Source organism: Varanus komodoensis, unplaced genomic scaffold (assembly GCF_004798865.1).
Source record: "Varanus komodoensis strain SLA01 unplaced genomic scaffold, ASM479886v1 scaffold8, whole genome shotgun sequence".
Taxonomy (NCBI): Eukaryota; Metazoa; Chordata; class Lepidosauria; order Squamata; family Varanidae; genus Varanus; species Varanus komodoensis.
In genome coordinates, this window is record NW_025336481.1 from 21450054 (window position 1) to 21475074 (window position 25021).

Genomic DNA, 25021 nt, shown 5'->3' on the forward strand with positions numbered 1-25021 from the left:
TAAACAATCTATATACTTTATATTTTACATATGTATGATATATAACATCTCCCCAAATAACAAAAAATCCCAATATGTAAACAGTTTGTCTGGTGTACATTGTAACTTGGTAGGAGATGCTTTTATAATAGTCATTAGTAACATACCCAGAATTTTTTGTATATTTGAACAGTTGAAAAAGTGACATGGAACCTAATGTAAGTAGGTAGCCAACAGGCTGAAAAGCAGTTCATGATAAATAAGTTTCTTAGTTTTAAAAACTGGAGTTGCATGCTCGTTTTTTTCTAGAATGCTGTATGAATAGCAATCAAATGGAGATTGTAAATGATATCACAGTAGTAAAATCCTTGAAACATTCTGCCTTGCTTGCTGTGTCAAATGGTGGCATGCACTAAGGTTGCATCTTTTTTCATTTTCTTGAAGGTAGTGTTCTTGTGGAACTGGAGTAAGGAAACAGAATATAGGACTGCTACCTGCAGATATAAACAATGGCAAAATATAGTGTCCAATCAGGGAAAGCACATATAAGAGGAAGAACCAATCATGCAATTAGCATCATGTTTAATTTGGGCCCAAGTCATGGAAAATGAGTAATACATGGTCAGCCAACTTAACACCAGCAACTTTTGTTTTATGCAAAGAAATACAGAACAATATACATAAAGCAATTTCAAATACATAGCTGCATTGTAAGCAATGTTTCAGTTGTGTTGCTAATATTCAGTTGCATTGCTAATGAATATTGTATATTCATATAATATATTATATATTGTATAACATAATGAATATTATACTGTTGTTCTCCTACACTGAAATATAATAAGTTCCAAAATGCCAACAACAACAACAACAAAGGAAACCATGTTGGTCCATTAGAGAAAATCTTAAAGCCATCAAATTGTTCCTAATAAAGGTAAAGGCACTGTTGTGGCTTTTGTTACCTAATTTTTGTAAAAGCATTTTAAGAAAAACTTAACTTCTTTGTCTATTTGGAAGGTAGGGTTAGAAATGAGAAAAAGTCCAGGTCAAAGTGATACTTAAAGGATTGCAGGATAGGCATGCCATGGCAGTGCTGTCACTGCTGCATACATTTCTTAGGGCTCAATTGCATGAGCTATACATTTAGCCTTAATTGTCCTATTTCACACTTCGACCTCTGCAATTAAACAGGGCTGAGGATGATGAGAATTGTAGTCTGGAAGGCACCAGGCTGAGGAACTACAACTGTATCCTAGTGCATATATGTTAGTGAATAAATACATTTTTTTAATTTTGTAACCTAGTGGATGACTGAAACCATTAGATTTAGCCTTGGTGTTTTCTCTTAGCTGAGGGCATATGTCCACACTAAACTGCAGATGGGTTAGATTCAACTGGACATGGTGCTGTCTAGTTTAAAGAAGTTTCTACTTTCTGTCCCAACCTTCCTGAGATAAGAAGCCCATGCAAACCTCTTGGCTTTATCCACCAGTCTCACCTGGATGCAAAGCAGAGTTTGAATAGTTTGCACGTGGAATAAAGGGAGAGCTAAACATGGTTCCTAAACCAGGAATGGACAGGTCCACACAACAATTGAAGCAACACTTGACTTTTGTGGGATATAGTACACTACTGAGACTTTTGAAATTGCAAACATGCTGAATGTGAAAAATATGCAAACTACTGACTTCTGTTGTGCTCAGTGCCACCACAAAATAATTAACTTGTGCAAATTCCCCAACTCATTTGGGCAATTTGGATTACTATCGAACTGATATATCATTTAGCAAGGCTCACCCATTTTAGCTATGGCCACTCATTATGATAAGATTTTCCATTTTTCTTCCTCTCTTTCCGTTCTTTCTGAAGACGTTCCAGTTCTGCTTCATACATCATTTCCTGGATCAGATATTTTTCTCTTCTCATACGATCCCTCAGATCCTTGGGAAGGTCTGGGATTAAATAGGAAATCAAGTGTTTTATGGAAAACACGAGGTGCTGCAAAAAAGTTTTTAAAATGGGTGAAATAAGCATCAAACTTCAGCACTTAAATAACAATACAGTCTTTGCAATTGTTTCTGTGCACACGTTCTGATTTTGTCCTGTTTTGTTTGAACATCCTTGTAACAGCTATACATTTTAAGAGATCAAGGGCAACTCTCCCTAATCCGAATGACATTCATTATCTATCCCAGCCAAGAATGACTTTCCAATGAATGGTAATCACTGGACAGTTTTGCTAATCAGTATCTACTCATTTTACTTAAGAAATCATAAACATATTTTAAGGGCACCTGGTCATAGTCCAGGTGAATTTAATCACTTTTAAGTTCCATTTATTTAAAACATTTCTATGCCCCCCATTCGCAAAGAGCCTCGGGGCAGCTTACAAAAGAAACTATTCTCACAATTAACTATACTCACATTGATCCTTATCACTAATATGCCTAACTTTGGTGGAATGACTCCTTATTCTGTCATCAGAACATAGGCAGCTGTCTTATACTGAACCAGTCCATGAGTCTATCTAGCCCAGTTTTATTGACTAGCAGCAGTTCTCCAGGATTTGGGGCAGGAGTTTTTCCAGCCCTGCCTGGAGATGCCAAGAATTGAACCTGGGCCTTCTGCATTCTGAACATGGATTCTGTAATGGAGTCACACCTCCCATTTGTCAGAGAATATTGCAACTAATCGTATGGAATGATACAGGAATATTAAATTTGCCTAGTGGTATTTTTGTTATGTTGAAAATGTCAAGCTAGTAAACTATATCTTAACATTACAAGATAGTTCTAGAATATTAACATACAAAATTTCTTAGAATTGCAAACTTAACATCCCTGCTTCACACCATTCTAACTTAACCTTGGCTATCAAAGCCATTTTAAAGAGATGGACCATATTGCCCTCTCAGAAAGTAGCCAAGGAATGAAGAATTCCACAAACAAAGGCTCTGCAAATAAAGCATTTGATTATATGCAACACAACAGCACAAGAAGGTAGTAATTACTAACAACTCTTTTATGTCATATACAACCATAACCCTGATCTAAAAGAAAAAATACTGAATTATTGTGGATGAGGCAGTGTTCTCTTGACACTAAACAAATGACAGGCCTTCCATAATAGGCTAGCATCATGCACTAAGAACCAAAATTGTGCCTTGTCTCTTCCAGCAAGCTAGAGAAAGAAGCCCAGAATGCTGCCTTGTGAGAGTGAGATAAGTGCCAGACTTGGGTCCAGGCCTGTGACCTTGTGCAAAACTCATGATGCAACACAATGCAGGATGAGTTTCCCTGGTACCAGTAAGAATTTTAAAAATGATTATTAATAATCAATTGTCTTTTATTATCTATCTATTAAAAAAAACCAATGAGTATAATATGATGAAAAATTTTCACCTGGCACATAAGACAACACCCCAATTTTTGCCTCAATATTTCTAGTTTCAAGGGTCATTTTATATGCCGGCATATGTGGTAATATTAACGTTGCTATTGGTGACCAACATGCTATGTACAACAGAGCTCATGCCATTCTGTGACTGTTGCACAGAGTCAGTCAGGAGATCCTTTTGTTCTAATACTATGCAATCAAATTTCATGCAAACCCAATGTAATAGTATGAAATTCCATATTTGAAATTCTGCGTAACTTCACTTGGGTTTGGAAACATACCTCAAAAACTATAATAAAAGCCAACCGTGCAGCTAAGACATGCCAGAACTGCAGAGTGTAGCCATAGGGCACTGGAGAATGAGGTGGGTCACGATAGTCTCTGTATCTAAAACAATAAAACAGGAAATTAGGCTTGTCTGTCCCAATGCTATGCAGCTGTTGAATTATGTATCACCAACAGGATTACAACAGGATGAAAAGAATAAGTACCTATATTACACCGTATCTGTCCATTAGCAACTGGCAAAATCACGAGAAACATCTGATATAGCTGGACAAGCTCAGAGCATGGAGATGTTTCCTGAGAGTATTTGCATCCATTATGTGTAAATAATACAAATAAGGGAAGTTCAGTAAAAGTATCTAGCATTCTCTGGATTCTGAAGGGCTTCATCTTAGTTTGCATGAAACATAGAGAGTCAGAAGGGGCCTCCCGGCCATCTAGTCTGACCCCTGGCTCTAGCCAGCTCCGTTGATGACATGCCTACCATATGCGTGTCTAGCCTATCCTTGAACACCCTCACCAATGGGGCCTCAACCGCCTCCCATGGAAGCCCATTCCATACCCTTGGGGTCCTAACTTTCTGGCATCCAAGTTGAACCTTGGTTCCTTGAGCTTGGCTCCACTGGAAAATTCTGCTCAAGTCTCTCACTTCTAGTGGTACATTTGCTATTACTCACTCATACCTCACTTGAGTTCTTCAGTGCACAGCACTCTGGGTTAATATCACAGGAGAGATAGAGGGACAGTAGATGAACAATGGGGGTTGGATACAGAGCTGCATCCCACAGTTTCTTGTCCTGGTGTTGCAGTGTATCTGCACTCACCATTCATGTTTCCATTAAAAGCATGCCCTTCCCCACTCTTAACAACTGCTTGTACTTTGATAATGGATACTTGTTCAAAAGAGTAGGAAGACCTAGCAACAGGGCTCAAGTATAATCAACATTCTCCATTTGCTAGCAGACTCACATAAAAGCTGTGCATGGTTATATTGAGCTCCTGCACTAGCATGTAGCTGTGGTTCCTCAACCTAATGCCCTCCAGTCTGCAACTTTCATCTTCCCAGGTCAGCATGGCCATTTGGTCAACACATCTGAGGGACACCATGTTAGGGAAGCTGATTTTGCACTGGTCGCTGAGGAGATGAAGCAGCAGCCAGCACTACATTAGAACCTCTGAAAAGCGATACAAGGGCTTTCAGGAAAGCCAAGGACTTACCGAGGAGATGAGCTACCTCTGGGTGCCAGTGATGGCTGCTGACAATGAGGAGCAGATGGTGCAATGATTGTTGACAGAAATGGTTGCATAACCACAGCAAATCCTGCATCTACAAGATCCACTGAACTTCTTGGCAACCACTTTGGTGCAACATAATGCAGAATCTTTCAAATTTGCTTATAATCACAAACAACTACGTTTTGCGGTACCCATTATATGCCCTACTTCAACCTCTCTATCCCTACCCCAATTCTGTTTCTTCATCTTCTATTTTATCTTTTGGACTGAAGCTGGAGCAGTCAGTTGGTATTAGTGCTAGGTTGCATTTTTACAGCAAATAATTACAGTGGTTATAAGTTTTGCTTCACTGCCTTGAAGATTTGAAGCCATCATAATAATAAATCCAGTATTTCAACAGCCCTGAATCATAGAAACACAACTAAATGCTAACTTGCTGGTAGCTCTGGAATAATGATAATGATAAATGTTTAGGCCATTCAGGCATTTAAATCACAAAAGTTATTATTTGCATCATATATATTTTTACCTGCAATATTTTAATGGTGAGCCAGAGAACTCACTTCCATTTGTATGATGTTCAAAGTTTGACACTAGAAACACTGATAAACTTGCATTAACGTAGCCAACCATACACCTAGGAAACAAGAATTTCTCCAGTCAGAATGCCCATTCTTTTGCTTCCTGTGTATTTTAGATGTCTTGACAAAAAATGGTAACAATATATATTCAGATTACCTGGATGGTCAGCTAATACTTAACACTCTGTGAAGAGCTAAAACAATGGAACACAGCACACATACTTAATTTACTACTCTGCCCACACTTCAGAGCATACCACAGATTATACTAAATCAGACTTTTTGGATTTTAAACTCATGGCTCTAGTTTACACATTACCTAAAACATGTTACTGATTGTTTTTTTATTTTGGTTGTTAATTAGGTTGTTTTATTGAATTGTTGTTTACATCTTCTGTAGAGAGCCTTTGGCTAATCAGGCAGTATAAATCAAATAAATACATATAAATATAAAAAAATCAAATTGTTGAAATCTGGGCTGTTGAGATGTACGAATGCAGCTGCACTAACAAGTATGGATCATTAGCCACGAATTCTGTGGCTGATGGATTTGTTATGAATTCTGTATTTTCTAAACCGGTGTGGCTTTTAGAAACCAAGTGCCCAACTGCAACCCAAAACCCACTTATTTGTCACAAAGTGCCAACACTGCAATAAAACTGAAAACTAAGGTTTTAGTTTAGAAAAAACACCTCACAGGAAGTGCAAGCAAATGTAGTTATATCCTTGGCAGCGCACTGACCAGCCATGTTAAAGGTCAGATGAGTCGCGGGTAATGAGTCGTGGCCTGTGACATCATTGCCTGGTGCCGCTACTCCTTTCCAAGCATGGGCATGGCCCCTATGTACACTGTTAACTGATGCTCGGCTGCTGGGGCAATGCTGGGCCAACTTGGCTCACATGCCGACAGAGATGGCTCTGCATGCCCGCTGTGGCACGTGCGCCATACGTTCGCAACCACTGGCTTTTTCTGCACAACTCATTATTTCTGCCAATTCTAAACCCATTCCAACCATCAAAATCATACCAGGGCAACACGTTTTTCTAATCCTAACCATACCTTGGCACGTACCCCTAACTCTAATATAAGGCAAAACTTCCATTGAAAAGAGGGCAATTTTGAAAAAGTCTTCCTTGAGTAGCTTTTTCTGCACAGTTCAACATTTCTGCTTATTCTAAACACATTCCAACCATCAAAATCTTGCCAGGACACCTTGCTTTTCTAACCCTAACCCAGTGATGGTGAACCTTTTAGAGACCGAGTGCCCAAACTGCAACCCAAACCCCACTTATTTATTGCAAAGTGCCAACATTGCAATAAAACCTGAACACTGAGGTTTCAGTTTAGAAAAAAACACTTCACAGCCAGTCCAAGCAAATATAGATCCTTGGCAGTGCACTGACTTGCCATGTGAAAGGTTGGAGAAGTCGTGGCTAATGAATCACGGTTTGTAACATCATCACCTGGCACCACTACTCCTTTCTGAGCATGCGCATGGCCCCTATGTATGCTGTTATCTGATGCTCGGCTGCTGAGGCGATGCTGGGACAACTTGCCCCATGTGCCGACAGAAAGGGTTCTGCGTGCCCGCTGTGGCATGCGTGCCATAGGTTCACCACCACTGGCGTAAACCATGGTTTGTCATTGACCTGGTCTGCATATAATGAGAAACCACCATGGGTTAATTTCTCTGTTGCAATGGCAGCCAATTTTTTGAATATTTGAGCTCTGTTGGGGATGTACTATAGCTTGTCTTTAAATGTGAGTCCAGCAAGGGTGGATTCTTGTGCTGGTTGAAAAGACGCCCAGAACTTCTGGGCTATTTTAGGTAGTGAGTGGCCCACAACCCATCCTCACTAGGTTTGCGAGTTATAGTTACTCAAGACAGTAGATGCCACAACAAGAATTTCTTTGGTGGAAAATTCACCCATGGTGACTTCTCATTACATATGAAATGGGTCATTATGTGAGAAGTGAGAACTGTGGCTCATTTATGAGTTGTTTCACCAGGCTACAGATGCAGTGGACCAGAGCAGTAAATGTACCCCCACCTCCATCTTCAGCCTCTCTACATATGATTATTACAGATACAATCTGCAAAGATAGAGGGAGGGAATAAACCAAGGAAGAGGGAAACAACTCAGGGAATGAGAAAAAACATGATTTTCTAAACAGTCTCTGGAGATGGTGAAAAGCCTTGGGTTTAATCAACCATGGGTAAGCATTATGTCTGAACTAGGCCACTATCATTATTTAATGATTACATGTGCTCTGGGAGACTTTTTGATTAAGGAGCAGGATAAAAATATTGTAAATAAATAAGGCAAACTATTCCTTTAATGCTTTTGATTCCTGCAGTTCAAACTGATCAATTGTATGCTCTGCTATGAGGCTAACCAAGAAACTCAGTGTCGTGTCAGGATAACCTCAATAAACTTCTATTTTATTTAATAAGAGTTTATAGAAGAACCATAAAAACAAAAAGGACATGCATAGTTTATATAAACCTATGAGAATCCATAGCTATATTTTATTATTTCATTTTGTGATTTTACGTCATTATGATGTTTGATAATCTGTAAGACATAAGGCAGAATAACAGCAACAAATGTACAAAAAGCTTTGACTCTATCAAGCCTTTCTGTCCACAGAGAATATTTGTGTCCAAATATTTTCTTCATGGTATTTATAGTTCAAAAATGTAACAATTTCTCCCCCAGTGTGACTTAAAACCATTCATTAAATACTAATCTCCTGCCTTGTGTTTTCACCATTTAACGTGGTCATACTATATCATATTTTCCTGTTCCTTGGTTTTCCTCCCCAGTTTTATTTATTATTTTTGGCAATCATCATGCTTTTCCCTGCAAAGAAAAGTGATACTTTTCTGTACATCCTCATCACTTTCTTATCCAGTATTTCAAAACAGTATCAGTGTTGTTCTGGGGACTTTGTCTCCTAATATTGTTGGCTTCTTTTCACCACTTCCGCCCCCACCCCCCGCCCACAAATTCCTGAATAAGTTTGCAATTCCACTAATAATACAGAAAAATCAAATTGGAAGCAGGACATACCATAGTGTAATAATGTGTAATTTGTAGGACTACATAACAGTGTAAAAGCTCTTCTCTATTGCTATACTGGGGAAAGGATATCAGCCTTACCTGATTCTTATATGCTTATGAGCCAAAAAGGAGTGCTACAAGCTGGATAAACCCTTAGAATTTCTGCTTCAAGGCACAATGACTAAATTCTGCTCTGGAAAATTTTCCTCCGGATGATGAAGCATATTTCCAAAAGGAGAACTTACTTTTGTCCAGCCTCCCCTTGACCTGCACATGGTCCATATTTGTAAGCATAAACAAGCCGGGGGATGAAATCTGAAGTTACAGCAATAACAAATGCATTTGTAATAACAGAAAGAATTCCAATGCCTTCCAAAATTCCATACCAGATTCCTGTGCAATGAAGAAAATGCTGTATGAATTCCAGAAATAAGAACAGAAGTTATCCAAATGCAAATATAATTGGAAGGATCAAATATTTACTACTTCAGTCAACCTAGTGCAATCCTGTACATGTACATTCAGAAGTAAGACCCACTCAGTGGAACTTATTTCCTGAAAATATATGCATTCTAACCCAGAATATGTCCCAGTATCTCAGTAGTTACTTCTGAGTAGACATGCACAGGATTGCACTTAGTATGTCATGCTTTCCCTTCATTAGTCTGCAAAAATGTTTTATAATACCGGTACTTCCTGTTCCAGAGTACCTCAAAGAGTAGACATATTGTCCTACTGTTTAAGTTCTTTTCCTCCTCCATCAACTGTTAAGTCAACAAAGCACTCAATTACTACTCATAACATAGTGGTTGAGTCTTACTACTTTAAAGGAGGAGATTCTAAAAGCAACAAAACCCCTTGGTGATATGAAATTAATTTGTATGTGCAATACAAGGGAAGGAATAGCCAACCAAGACTCTGTGAACAAGTATGTGTGCATTTCCTGAATAAGCTTAGATAATGGTGAGTAGATTGGACAGTTACCAATCATTTTCAGATTTTATTAAGAGATGGAAAATGAAAATACTACCAATTTTGACATTTTGAATTATATTAGTACCTCCCCACTCTGACCACCCACCTCCAATTTAAGTCACTTTAAAAAATATTTAAGGGAGTTGATCTTCTGTTTAGACAGAAGTCTTACAACTCCCAGCAAAAGATTGAGACCTAGATGAGTATTGTTGACTTGTACAGCTGCGTGTATTTGCAGCTGCCACTATAGTTCTCCATCTCCTAGCCATGGTAGCTAGGAGTCTTCAAGACCCAGGATTTACCTATCTGAAAATAATACCTAAGTTCTAATTCTAATTCTGTTCATGGACTTTTCTTAGCAATCTAAATGTCTTGGGTGCAGCTTTCTATCAGTTGAGGAAGTACCTTCATAATTCTAATGTATAAGGAGACTGAGATTGAGCAAGCACTTCATGTGCATAATGAGAAACAGCTCACCTATATCTTTGGCTCTTGAAGCTAATGGTCGTCTCCACTGTGTGACAAATTTATACGCATCAAGCCGGATTTCAATAATATTGTTAAGTAAGGCCAGAAGTGGAGCAAGTGGAAAAGCTGCCACAAAGATAGTTATGAAGCCAAACTGAAGAACTGTGGAAAGAGATGGGGAAAATGACATATTCATTCACAACCTGGAGCAGGTGGGGGAACCAGACAGCTGAGTTACGGTATACCTCTGCCACTGCTCATTACATTTTGTTTCATCTTCAATTGTCCCTTCATGTGTATTTTTGGGGCATTTTGTTCCTGTGCTGCACATGACCAAAGATCAGCACAGCTAAAATGATAAAATAGATGAGGTAGAGCAAATGGAAGTCTGATTTCCTAATCAAAAGTCTAAAAAACTTGCCTTCCAGTCCATGATTTCAATTGTAAGATGTGGAACGTACAGGTAAGTAGATTTTTTCCCCAGGTAGGCTCTTCAACTTGGTCTTTCAAGCAGCAGGATAATCGGTCTAATTGTAATCCAATATGCCTACAGGCTTGTGGACCAGATGGTCACTTAAATTGCAAGAAACCAAAACATATTGCAAGATAATTAAAATGAGTTTTAATTTTTAGTAAAAATGTTTCCCTGGAAAAAATGTGAGGCATATATTAGAATAAATTTAGCATGTGCTAGTTATATCTTAAACATTTATCATGTTATTATTTTAAATTGCTTATAGTAATATTAACCTATAGGTGTTGAACTGTTGTTGTTATGTGCCATCTACTAATGGTGGCTCTATGTATAAGAGCCCTCCAAAACATTCTAATCAGGACACACCCTCTCAACTCATGTAAAATCTAGGCTGTGGTTTCCTCTACAGAGTTAAGCCATTTCATATTTGGTCTTCTTTGTCTTCTTCTGTCCTTGACTTTCTGAGCATGATTGTGTTTTCTAGGGAGACTTACCATCTTGTGATGTGCCTGTTAAATACAACAGCCTCAGTTTTGTCATTTTTCCTAGGCAAACTTTTGACTTGATTTGAACCATTTGTTTGTCTTTTTGTTGGTCCAAGGTATTACTAAAATTCTCCTCCAGAGCCATGCTTTGAAACATCAATTCCTCTCAGCTTTCTTCAGTGTCCAGCTTTTGGACCCATACATAGTGATTGGGAATGCAGTTCCTTTATTACTGCCCTTCAAGTCTCAGTCTTCAAATTTCTTGGTTGTATTGATGACTGAGCCAAGCCCTTGTAAAATCTTTCACTATTTCAATTTCTTCATTGTTAACAGTAAAATTTTGTAATTCAGTAGTCATGCCTTTTGTTTTCTTAATATTAAGCTGCAGTTCTGCTTTTACATTTTCTTCTCCCATGTTCGTTAGGAGTCATTTCAGTTCATGGTTGCTTTCTTCCAGTAGTATGCTATTGTCTGCATATTTTGAATCATCGATATGCCTTCTTCCAATTTTCACGCCTTCCTCCAATTCTAATCCAGCTTTTCTGACATTCCATGCTCCAATTGTATTGTGCAGCATCAGACATCTCTGTGAATGTCAGCCACTGGACTCCTTTCAGCTTTGCATCATTAGTGATAGTGCCATTTGTACTTGTCCTTTGCTCTTCCCTCGGTCACTTTTTCAGTGCCTTCCAATATGGGGGTCACATCTCCTGGCATTATCTCTTGCTTCACTTTTGATTGTTTCATCACAGGGCTTTCAATGTTAGAAGATTCAGAAATGGTTTACCATTGCCTTCTTCTGCACAGTACTAATGAGTGTTAGCTTGAGCATCACTGCCAATGTCTGTGAAAGATCCCCTGCCAGTGTTGCCTTCAACTATCACTGCTGCTCTGTTGCTGTTTTTCAGAAATTTCTCCACCCCATCACCATTAGAGATAGCAGAAGAGAATGGCTATGACCATTACTCACGAAGAGGGTGGATGCATCTTAGTCTGGTGCCTCCACTTTGACCATTCGGGTGGGTGACCATGCTAAGAGGCCAGCCTAGTGATAAGTTCTGGCTTCCTGGTGGCATTGGTTTCCACTTCGCTGATAATCTTAAACCCCCTCACTATGTTAAGGCATGTGTCCAAGCAAACAATAAATGTCATGTGTATATAAAATAAAAATTGTATAATCAAAACAAATACTTGAGGATTACAAATAAAACAGAGATAGCAAGGGTACACCTATTTTTAGCATCAACATATGGCATTACAAAGAATCTTGTTATTAATATTTTTAGCGAGCATTTAAATATATTATTTGAATGTCTGTCCTGGTTTTCCTGCCTTGATTTTCATTATGAACCATGCAGTGATAAGGTCAGAACAATGGAGGCTATGAGACCACAGCAAAGTAGCAAATATTCGTTAGAAGTCCAGCTTTCTAAAGAGATGATAAACTGCCTGTTTCATTAGTTTTAATAGCTCTGTGCAGCAGAAAAGTCCTTTGGAGTGCTTCAATGCAAAAAGGAAAAACCTTAAATTTTGTATAGTTTTACCTCTAGGGTGAGAGTGACATTTCTCATATGCAATTTATTTTGTACATTTTCCTTTGTAAGTGTGAGTGTAAATATACCCAGGAATGCTAGTCATTAAGAAATACTTCATGCATATGCCTTGAGCGCTTTAATAACTGTTCAAGGAAGTTTCCTTGACAAGGAATTATAATGAAGCTATCAGAAGAATGAGAAAATTGAAGAGGTGGGTGGTGGTTGAGAAAGAGAAGCCAGGAATTCATAATATGCAATGCTCTTATATGAGGAACAAGGAAAGCGCAAAAAAAAAAAAGTCCATATTTCATGAGTACATATATTCACACAAATGGTGCTACAATCCTTTTTGCACTTGTGTAGGAAAGAGCCTGACCAAACAGAGCTGGGGTTTATTTCAAAGTGAAGATGCATAGGATTGCAGTATACTAGAAACCTCATATACCAACTGCTACACACGAGGATCACCATGCTGAACGAATTGGACAGTGCATTGCTCACTTGTTAGAAGACAGAGTAAATCTGGAACCATGGCTCTCAGTGGCCAGGCTGGTAGCACCCAAACAAATACAATACAATACAGAGAGCCCTAGCTTCCAGAGGCAATATGATTTAACCCTGCACAGACTTCTTTGCATGTATGGGACCCTATGGATTGTCATCACTGGATTTGAGTGATTGTCCTGGCAGGCTTTGTCATAGACTGAGAAAATAACCATTTCAGAGAATCTTAAGAGACCATGACTTTCCAGGTTAACTTCTGTTTATTAAAGAACTATTTTCCCATTGTTCCTTTTTTTCTTTTAGAGTTGGGAAAATGGAATATTATTTGCAAAAGCAGAAGAAAATGTATTTTCCTACTTTAGTCATTGCACTATTCCACTATGGCACAGGTCTACTTAGAGGCTCTATGAAAGGAAAAGATTTTTGTATAGAACTCAGAATTTGATTCAGCTACAAAACTGAAAGTAAATTTAGTAGATTAATAGCCATGTGTGGACAGCTCTGAATGCCATCATGTCCCAGAGTATTTTGTTAGAACATATCTTTTGTTTAGAAGTGGAAAACAAAATATGCTATATAAATGTGAATGTGATTAAGGAATAGAAACATAAATTTGCATACTCATTTCTAGGTATTCATCAAAGAGTCCATAGGCATTCATAGGCTGAAGGTTGTAGTCCTTCTCCCATTGTGGGAAGCTTGCTTTTTGTTGCAAACCATGCTCTTGCTGCAATTTTCGCCTTGTCCACCAGTTCTGAATTAACCTGCATATGTTAACATTACGTTTATATTCTCATTTTTCAAACCAGATGCTTTTAACATTTTCATTCCTCTATCATCTGTTATACCATACTTGTGTTCACAGGGTAGCACAGTTTGGCATCCATGCACACAACTTTAGTAAATTTATACATCAGGCTAGCCCGCTGTTTTCGATAGCTATGCACTGTTTAGATAAAGTTGTACTATGAACTGTAGTTGACACATATTGAAGATCTCTAGGCATGCAGATGCTAAAACCAAGAGGGTTAATACTGTACATACTGAACACAGAGTGTATTCTGCAAAAGCATGCAGGTACCAGAAAGTCAGCCATAAAATTAATAAAGAAAAGAACTAAAATCAACAACATTAGGGCAAGGCACAGTTTTGCCCATTGCTGGCATTTTTCCTGTTTATTGAATCAGAACAGACTGAACAGCAGACCTACTTAGAAGCCTGATTCATCTGTAAGATACTAAGCACAATCCTATGCACATGTAGACAGAAAAAGTCTACAACTCTCAACATACTCCCGCAGGGGCATAGGAGGAGTTGTAGGTCTCTTTTCTCTCTAAACATGAGTACAATTATGCCTTTAGTAGTTTTATAGTATGAACATTACAAATGAATATATCAAACAAGGCAAGGGGTAGTTAAGAAATAGTGATGTTTTGCTGATGCAGTAGATGAACAAACGTAGTTAAATTTACAGACAAACAAATCTTGCCATAGTGTCTTCTGACCCACAGATAATAGGAGAAGGTAAATGGAGTACATACTAATTCAGGCTATTGGGTTGGTTGTATAGCTTGCTGCATAGAATGGCTAAAAGTGCAATTTTGTGCAAGTGTAGAAAGAAAGACAGATAATTATGCTGGGTGGGGCATAAGGGGAGTTCTAGGTTGTTATGCTGCCTAAAATAAAGACTTGCATAATGTTGTGCCTTAATTATTTGAATCAATCAGAAGAATAAGGGCATTTGGATGCATAAGTTTCCTTGAATGAGTGTGCATTTTCTGAGACTAAAACAGTAAAGTTACACACCATAATGTGAAGCTAATTCTGACTTAATAAGCTTTAGTCTAGGTGTGTGGGGCCCCAATTTGTATCAGGAGCACCACATCTGAGTGGGAGGGTGAAATTTCCCACCCAACCATTCCCCCTTCCCTAATCTCTTTCCCCTGTGTGGGAGCTAAGGAAAAAGAAATCAAGGATATGTAGGAAAGCTAACACATATTCAAGGGCTCAGAAGTTGATAAAGAGCTAAAGCAAGTGAAACAGCTCCAGATAACAGGAAGCCTGAATGAAAAATGTACATGCTACTCTTAGTTTTTATTTTATGGTGACAGAACAGTAAGATTAAAAAACAAAAAGCAGTAGAAAAATTAAAGCTCAATTAAAACAAGTACAATTTATACAATATTTTCACTTAAACAGGTGGCCACATTTTTTCCTAATCTGCATGACGGACATTAATAATTTGGCAACATTTCCAGTAACATAAGGGGATACATCAATACCAGAGTGGAAGAATCATTCCAATAAAAATCTTTTATTAATGGTTTAATCAAGTTCTCTTGGCATTCCTTATAAAAACTGCAATGTTAGAGAACATGTTCTATTGTTTCTACTGCTCCAGCACCACAGGAACATACCCATTCATTAACTGGGGTCTTATTAAATCCTGTTTTTAATAGTGCTGATGGAAGAATATTAAAATAGGCAAGAGTAAATGCGCTTCTGTAATTTGGGGTAGTTATTGTGTACAGATATGGGGCTGGAGAAAATCTATATTTATAGCAATAATTAAGATGAAATAGTGAGGAACAAGTTTTACTATCAGAAATTCTCAAATATTGCAGATCCAAATCTATTAACATTTGAAGAACAAGAAATTGGGACTTCTCCAGCCCATAATTGCGCAGCTGTATTACTATGTGCAAAATGCATGGCTGCCCTTAATTCAAAATAGGCCTAGCTGAAATTAACAGGATATCCTTCCACATTTACATAGTTAGGAGTGAGCTGCCACTCTCTCAGTCAAGAGCATATGTCTAAGGGCACAATCCTATGGCCACTAGACCCTGCCTAGATAGCCATGGGAAAAATCAGAATTTCAGCTCTGACCTAAGAAACCCCCTCCAAGGTTGGAGATAGACCTCTGACCTCAGAGTGTCCTTCCCCCAACCTTGCAGCCACTTCAGTTCCCTCTGTACCAGCTGCAGCAACACCTCAGCTGCTCCTGCCTGCAAGCAGTGGCAAAACACTTAAGCAGTTGCAATCTGGGCTCCAAGTCTTTTGGAGGGTGAGAGGGTTGCCTGTACTCCTTGCCTCCACAGTCATTCCGCCCTCCTTTGGATGCTGATAATCATTGCCATTCAGATCTGAATCACCAGCCATTGATCCTGGACAACCAAAGTGAAACACTTCAAGATTCAATACAGTGCTTATAAATTATCCTGATTTAGTCTGAGACAGTCTTTTAACAAAGTTTTATCCCAATCATTTCCTACACAAAGAATTGTGAGCTATTCTTAAATTAATTCTCACTTTGAAATTTGGTATTAGTTATTTTACATGCTTCACTATGTATATTTTTAAGCTGCAATCTGATGCATACTTACCTGAGAGTAAGCCCCATTTCTTCAGCGGGACTTGTGTCTGAATAGACATGCATAAGATAGTTAATTTATTAACATTTCTTTCAGCTGATGAAATTATGTCCCGATGGTTTGGAACTCCCTGCTCTTCTTAGAGGATTCTTCAACCAAAGGACTCAGGCTATCCCATTCTTTGAAGAGGATGAATGAACCAAACTAGAGTATTCACAATAATGCTAACCAAATAATTCCCTCATGTCTGACAGGTCACCAAAAATGAATTACATGAACCAGACTAATTTAGCCAAGGTATGAATGGGAAGATTTTCTTTCTAATATTCTTTTCTAAAGCCATACCTTCAACACTGTAGCCCTGCTACACAATGGCACCATCCTTACGATAATCACCCTCAGACAAAAGAGTAATCAAGGCTCCCAAGAGATCTGGACAGCGAGGCTTCAGTATCCCATACACACAAGCAGCACATGATACAAGCACATGATTCTATATTTACTTACGGATAGCCTAATTCCATGAAGTTGTTCAAAGTCTGCTTTAGCACCATTATAATGCCCATTTGCATACAGAGATCTATAAGGCATCCACTGGGGTGGCACTGCAGGGGAAAGAAACCTGATTGTACCAGAGGAAATTACACAGTGGTTAAATTAAGGTGCCTTCCCTAACGTGGTGCACTCCAGTTGGGCTACAACTGTCGTCACCTCAAGCGAAAAGGGCATTGAATAACCAGAAACAGGGTTTCACATTCTGACCTGGTTATTTGATGGAAACAAAAAGCAGGCAGGGTATTGTCAGTAGTAGCACCCATGCTATACAACTGCCTCCCCAGATAGTGCATAGAGCCACCTCTGTTCCAGCTTTTAGCAAAACCATAAAGACATTTTTATTTCAGCAAGCTTTCAATAGCAAAAGAGAAGATTTTGATCTGCTATGCTGGTTATTGCTCATCAGGACTTTACGCTTTTTCATTTTTAGATGTTTTGTTCAAATGGTGCTGTTTCAAAGTACCCTTTGAAGTCTATTTTTATTTGTTATACAGTAAGCTTTTTGAGGCATATGTCAGAAAATACACATTCTAGAACTACACATTACAATTGGTTCTAAAGCAAGTGAAAATGTGAAATTTGCCCAGATGTAATACCCATTTGTAATATGGATTATTCTGCTCCATATTATTCTAGAAGGAGCTGGGGTGTCACCTTTTACATTTGTGTTGTTAAGACAACTATTTTAAAATTCTCAAAATAGTAAAAGTTAATTTTGGCTTAAAATAAACAAGGATTTTATCTTTGATAACTAACGGCTGTAAATTACTTAAAATAGTTTCCATTTTGCCTGAAGTACCTGATCCTGCCTAATATTGGAAGCCAAGCAGGATCAGGCCTAGTTAGAATCTGGATGGGTGGCTTGAGTGCATGTTTCTATGTTTATTGTTGTAAACTGTCCATAGAGTTTTGGCTACGAGCAGGATGGGGATAAATGTCTTGATTACTTCACATATTATTTCGATATATCGCATATACTCTAAGCACTACTAATTTCCAAATTGTACCCAATAGCTTCCATAGAACTTCCCTTGCCCCTAATTTGTAAACATTTGACTTTGGTTCCCATTGCAATTAGTGTCTCAATATTAAAATACTAATTACCTCCTCTAGTCTCCACCTGTTTATCAGCCTCAAGTAGGCACCAGGGTGACCTGTAAATCTACAAAATAAAGAGAATCATCCATTTTATTTCAGATTTCTGATGGCAATAGTAGAAGTATAATACGAAAAGGTGAAATATGATCATTCCAGCTACATTTTTCTAAGGACAGACATCACTTGTAGGGTAACATTTGAATATATAATAAACTCACTCATATTCAGCATGGAAAAGTTGTCACTCCAAACAAGTTCTTACCTGTAAGTTACCCTTCAGGATTTTTACTTTAAAATGCTAGATATTCCTGCTTGCCCTGTGTTTTGACAACATTAAATGCCAAATAATAGCAGCAGCAACAGATCTTCCACCTGTTCCCAGTACTGGGACTCAAAGCAACTTATAACATTAAAATATATATACAGTTAAAACAGAAAAAGAAAATAATTTCCCAGCTGGAATACAGTATCTATATAAAATGCAACTGCTAGATGGTAGTTATGCTAGTTTTTTCAAGTGAAACAGTTTTATGGCACACTGACATCCACCAAAAAGTATGCCACAATAGACTATTTTCAGTACCTTGTCTCTCCACCTGAATTCAGAAGAACCCCTGACATGTTTTATCATGCCAACTTGCTCCCATCACAGCACACACAAGCTAGCTCTACCTCCAGATATCCACATGCACAGCTGTAGGCCATCAGTATCTTCCATCTTGCCTGGCCTGGTTTTAGGCCATCTCAGCAGGGAAGATAGACAAAAGGATGGACCCATAACAACATGAGAAACGATAAGCAGGCTTGCTTACAAGTTTGCATTCCAGGCATGTGCCATGTTAGATGGGAGTCAAGCTTCCTTGTCTCCCATCAACTCTAGCATAACCTTGCCAATCACATGATTTATAATTGACTGCTATACTAGAACTAGCTTTTGATGAGAAATGTGTGAAGAGGTCAGTAGTACTACCTGTAAGTTGTGCTAGGCCCCATGTAATTTGAAGGTTAACACAGCTGGAAAAGCCCTCTGCTCAGACTTCTTATTAAGACCAGCAGGCTTCACTCTTTGTCTGAGCTGATGGGAGTCTCACTGATTGCAGCCTGAGTGCACCCTTTGAAGCTACTGCAGGGCCACGCAAGAGTGCAGGGAAAAATGTAGAGCTCTACCCACAAGGCCCCCTGCTCAGCAGACAGTTCTGCTGTGTGCATGGACTGCAGGGGGACCGGGCATAATCACTGTGTGGATGGACTAAGTCAATGCAGCCCTTCTCTCCTTACACTTTCACAGAATGTGTGAAGTGCTCTACTGAACAGAAGGTCTTCTCGCACATTAAAAACTAGGGAGATGAGCTGTAAGTTGGTTTTCTTACCCAGATGACCCAAGCATGAGGTACCTACTTCCTGTGTTCGCCTACAATCTGATTTATTTCCATGGATGCCATTTCAGCAGAACCTTTTTAAAGATACAGGCTTTCATACAGGTGCAATTTTAGTACCCAGCTTTATTTGAGCAAATGCTAAATCTGATTATTTTCAGATATTGCAGATGTCCCCCTAAATTTTATGTTTTCCAAAATTTTACCCCCAAACCATTTAGGGTGTGAGGCTATGTAGGTTTAGACAGAAAAACAGTAGCTCAGCCAGAGCATACTGAGAATCATAGGCCATTTTTCTGCCTAAATTTGCATAGGAGTGTGCCTTTCTTTGTTAATTTGATTATCAGGTTTAATTGGTGTAATGATAGATAGCAGGTGTTAATCTAACTGTGAAATTCTTGGTATTTCAGGCTATGCAAAGAGGCAAATCAGAAAAAAATGTGCTGTGAGGTTTCTTACAACCTAACCACCACTTCTCTTGGATCCCAGTTCCATCATGCCAGAAGCTTATTTTTTAATTTGTTAAGTAGTTTTTTGGGGGGGGGTGTTGGGGGCTCTTCTTGGAAAAGGGAGCCAGGAGTTCTGTTAAGTGTGCTCCTCTGAATTGCATTATACAGCCATTTGAACTGGTTGGTAACTGGTTAAAAGTAAAATGTTCCTTTGAGCTGCTTCTTGCTTATTTCGGATAGCATATATGTTGCCTTTGGTAGGCTTAGTGTGACTCCTCTTATCACTCCTCTTCCCCCAAGCGCTTTCTATACTTTTTCAGGGAAGCAGAATACGTAGTTATTAATCTTACCTTCCAAGAAAGAATGCTATATAAAAGGTAGAGCTGTTCAGGTTGACAAATTGAAAAAGAAACATTTTCAGAGTGAAACTGTTCTCCCACTCAGACTCAGTACGAGGCTGCTCTGTGGATGAAAGAATAGATTTCAAGCCATTTAATCAGTTTTAAATGTTGGATAAGAAGAAGCTGCAGAAACTTTAAAGAGATGGAAATGTATGCATAAACCTGACTGCTGATCCTGTAGCCCAATCCACATTCAGGGGCAGTGGTTGATTCAGATTACAGTACAACCCATGCTCCAGAGTTGAGTATGGGTTAAAAGTGTTACTGTTGAACAACAGGTTGTTGCTGAACCACAGGTTGTGTTGTGTGAATCCAGCTGCACATATAAGCCATGGCTTGATGACCACAAATAACCCATAAAAGGAGCATATGGGTTTTTACTAGGCTGCTAACAGTGGGTTGTTCACATGCTTTGGTATCTAAGCTGGGTTCAGACATGAGAACCCATGGTGATAGTGATAGTGATAGTGATAGTGAACCCATACTCAGTAACTCATGAGTTAATAGGTTGTTAACAGTGTGCCCAACAATTGATTGTACTCAAGGTGGGTTGTCTCCCATCCTTCTACTTTAGTCTTCCATGGATATCCTAGGGGTTTCCACAGCAGGGCCCCTTTTGTCTCCTCTTCATTTGATGACTGCAAGCCCTTTTGTGCTCACTGCAGCTTCCCCCCATTTTTTCACAGATTACTGTCACTTTTCACAATGTCAATGTGATAGCCAATGGGCACATAGGAGTGGCTGCGACTGGTTCACCAATAGCCAGTGACAGGCAAGCTCAGCAAGTGTGGCAATGGGTTCTTGCCTCTTTTACTGAGCAGCCCACTTGCTACTTCCCTGTACCCATGATGGGGGCTGGCCACCCAGGTTTGAGCATCACAGCAACCCTTCATAGGTACAACAATTCCTTGGGTTGAAGGATGGCATATTGCCAACAGCAAGCCTCCCTGCATGGAATGGTCCAGGTGTGCCCAGCATGACAATATGCCATGCCTAAATACTTATGATGGATTGTTGCATTGTTGAAACCCAGTCACCAAATACCATGTGCTGGACAGTAACAGCAGGAGAGGGCTATTCCCTTTAGGCCCTGCTTGTGGGCCTTCTTAAGACAAATGGCTGGGGAAATAGGATGCTCTGCTGGATGGTCCTTTTAGTAGGACCATCTGTGGACAAATAGGATTTCATTTGGAAAAGACAATGAGCATTTTATCTGCAAGTAAACAGCATGGAAACCTAGAAATGCTTAGAATTCTATTCTGATGACTCAAACTGATTTTGTAAATCTACAGGATATAAAAAGGACTGGAATGCAGTTTGCTAGAGGAAATGTCTCTTGTAGAAAGAAAGCTTGGCTTCTTCATAATTAGAGTCTCTTACTTTTGGCTTGCTTCTATTATTTACTGTAGTTAAATTGACACACCATGCTCTAAGACACGGGATAAAATCTACCAAACTGACTTCAGTTTGCTTCTCATTGCTTATTAGTAGTGCCTGAGAGCACGATATCCCCATTAGGACACAAAGATGCTAGTTAGTCAACTCAAGTAGCAGCTCATACATATAATATACATGCCACAGAGACCTTGGAAATAAACAAGTCCTGAGAAATGCACAGTGTGCCTTATAAGGTACTGGCAGGGAAATGTTTGATAAAGCGACAAACCCAAGCAGCTTTCTACCAAGTGTTGCTCCAGGGTGATGGCTTTTGAACAGCTTACATGTATGTAAGAACCTGTTCTGCATTCAGACTGAAGCCTGTTCCTGCATCTCCTCATTTTGTATTCAATGTGCACACACTGATCATGTGGGCAAGGCAGGCATGTGAAAAATAAAACTGGAACATATGAAGACACTTTACACGGAGTCAAAATATTGGTCTGTCTGCTTTGAGTCATCAGCACTGAATGGCAGAACCAGGGGAGGGTCCCAGGTAAGGTTAGGATTACTGACTCGCATACGTGAGACCCTTTTAAATGGAGTGCACTGTACTTACACTACATACACACACACACTGCAGCACATTTTAAACACTAGTTTTACTCATGCAGTAAATGAAGGTAATGCATGGATTAATTAAACCCTCGACACCTGAAGTGTTAAAAGAGGAAGTAAAGAATGTCATTAAAGATATTGTTTCATACTTATTAATACTTACCTAAATTTGTCAGAAAAAGAGCAACCTTTTCATACAACTGCAACAAATGAAAAACAACTTCTAAAATATGAACAATTTAAACCACAATTTATTTAATGATATATACAAGACTTCTGAAGAGAACATGATACCTACCAACAGCTGTCATTCCTTACTCCCCCGCCACAGCTGTCATTACTAGCATGTTAGAGATAGAAACTTATTTTTCTTATTAAAAATGACCTTAGGGGCAGGATAGAATTATTTTAAATGTTTCATTAAACCTGCAAGATAAATACTAGATTGCACTGACACAAGTCTACATTTCTGAACTTACAGCGCTAATATATAGGTGCTCGCTCGCTCTCTCTCTCTCTCTCTCTCTCTCTCTCTCTCTCTCTCTCTCTGTGTGTGTGTGTGTGTGTGTGTGTGTCTGAAAGGCAAGGGTTATAGTTACGTATTAAATATTAAATTGTTTCTTATAACTAGTTTTTTTTTAAATACTACAATTCCACCAAACAGTTGCTTAGTGGGGAAATGGGAGGCAGGAAGAACTGAATACAGGTTTGTAGTCTTGGGCTGCAGAGACACAATTATTTTATCAAAACAAATGGAGAGAGAGAGAGATTCCCCCCAGCCCAAAAAAATTATTCCATCATAAGTAAAGTTAGTCTCTCGTTCATGGATAAATGTTTTGTGAAAAGGCCTTTTTAATTAGAGGTGTGTGATTTAGCATGGCCAGAGCTCACCAAGAACCAGAGCTTCTGAATTCCATCTTGAAGCTTGTTTTTCCTCATGTTTATTTGGGAATAAAATCTCTTTAAATTCAATAGAGCTTATTTCTAATAGATATATTCAGTATTGCAATGGTAATAAATTCTATTTCCTTTTATTCTGAACAAAAGACCAAAAAACTGGAATTGCTTTTCAAACGTTCAAATCTGCTTTTGAATAAAGGCTGTTTGGGGCAGGTTGCAAGACAATATTACTTTTAAGAAATCCAAAAGTAAACAGTATTTTTCCTAATAGCTCCAGTATGAAAGCGAGGCAGTGGTAGGCATGCCTATAGGTCAAGAAAAAAAATTGCATAAACTGCTTTGCATATACTCTAAATGTGTGTGTGTGTGTCTGTGTGTTTTTATAGGGTACTGTCTCTAAGGATCTCCCTATTTGTAAAAAGCAATGTATAGACAGAGGAAAGGCGGGCATTTGGTTTCAGGAAAGAAGCCTCAGGTAGAAAGAGTCAAGGAAGCCAGGGATAGGAGGTGACCCCCATTTGGGCAAAAAGCTGGCTCATCCAGGGACTTGGGGGCAACAGAGGTCAGCAGGGACTTGCACCTTTTTTCAGCCAGTGCCCAGCGTTTTGTGGCAGATGATCTCCCAGAGATTTGGGGCTCCAGCCCTAGCAGGTTGTCCACTTAACACCACTTCAGTTTGAATGGAATGACATGCTGTGATTTTCTATTTTTAACCATTAAAGTGTCTTGGTCTGGGCATTCTGCACCCCTAAGATGTGTAAGAAAGCTCTGGGAGCTAACCCACCCGACACCTTCCCATCAAGCTTCGCCCTCCTGACTGAGTATGTCAATGCAGAGTGGAGTTGCCCAGCCTTGGCAATGCAGCAGCCTCCTGGGACATACAAGTGGCCTGGAGCTGGGCGGTGGGCCACCCTGGCAGGGGTGCTGCTAAAGGGGGCATGCCCAGTTGGTTGATCCTTTTTGTGCCATGAGGGTGAAGGTGACTTTTTATTCTTCCCGCACCTGCCCCTTGGCTTGCCCCTGCTAATATGGATATTTGCTGGGGAGAATTGGGGCATTATGGCCGTTCATTATTTTTGAGCAGTTCCTCCTAGAACGCTGAAATGCTTCTGAGCATCTAAAAGTCTTGTAGCTGTTGATCTAATGCTGAATTTGCCACTGCTCATTCTAACATTTTCAGTCTGGGTCTCCAGTATACCAGGAATATATTGAGAAAGCAATATAGTTATGAGCAATACAATCATATGCATGTTTACTCTAAAGTAAACCCTATTATGTCCAATGGGAAATGTATGTAGGATTGCCCAGATGGGTCCCAAAGACAGACACAACTTCAGCAGAGCCCTGTGGTTGTGTTGGAGATGTTTGCCTGAATATCATCTAATCGTATCTAATCATGTCATTTAATCTCGTCCAGACAAATGCACACAAGAATACCTCAGTGCTGATTGTATTCTCTTGCACATTAATATCTTCCTTGCCCCTGGACTCCTGCCTCTCACAGGAGTTATTTATTATTTAACAAAAAAGCCATTTCTGTTTGAAGGTTTTTATATGAGTCAGAGCTGAGTTTGACCATGAAAAAACACTCAGCGGAGCTATTCATTAAAAATGTACAAAATATATTGCCTTAAATGAATTCAGCTGAAATCACAGAGCTAAGTGGGGTGTGTTTCTCAGTCTTTAGAATGTGCAAACAAAAATATATGGCACAAATACCAGTCTGCTCAATACATCCCCCAACTCTCCCGGGAAGCTTTCTAAGAAGATGAAGAGGCAAGAAAGAACTTTATTCTTAATAAAGTGCCTTCCACTTGTAGCTCTCAAGATCTAAGCCATTATATTTCTATGTAAATACATAAACTTTTCATGGGCACACTTCTATTTC

At 39.1% G+C, this 25021-nt stretch overlaps 1 protein-coding gene across 1 annotated transcript in view; it reads right to left on the bottom strand.

Annotated features, from left to right (window-relative positions):
- Positions 1 to 1785: 1785 nt before the first annotated feature.
- The window catches only part of ANO4 (anoctamin 4), a 92418-nt gene continuing 69182 nt past the window's right edge, over positions 1786 to 25021 (bottom strand). Inside the window, exons 16-25 of the mRNA XM_044455295.1 lie at positions 22397 to 22433; positions 20188 to 20299; positions 18019 to 18076; positions 16867 to 16964; positions 13607 to 13749; positions 9996 to 10148; positions 8789 to 8936; positions 5426 to 5533; positions 3657 to 3762; positions 1786 to 1977 (exon numbers count right to left, since the gene is read on the bottom strand). Of these exons, the coding sequence (XP_044311230.1) occupies positions 1786 to 1977; positions 3657 to 3762; positions 5426 to 5533; positions 8789 to 8936; positions 9996 to 10148; positions 13607 to 13749; positions 16867 to 16964; positions 18019 to 18076; positions 20188 to 20299; positions 22397 to 22433 (1155 nt within the window). The remainder of the gene's footprint in view (positions 1978 to 3656; positions 3763 to 5425; positions 5534 to 8788; positions 8937 to 9995; positions 10149 to 13606; positions 13750 to 16866; positions 16965 to 18018; positions 18077 to 20187; positions 20300 to 22396; positions 22434 to 25021) is intronic.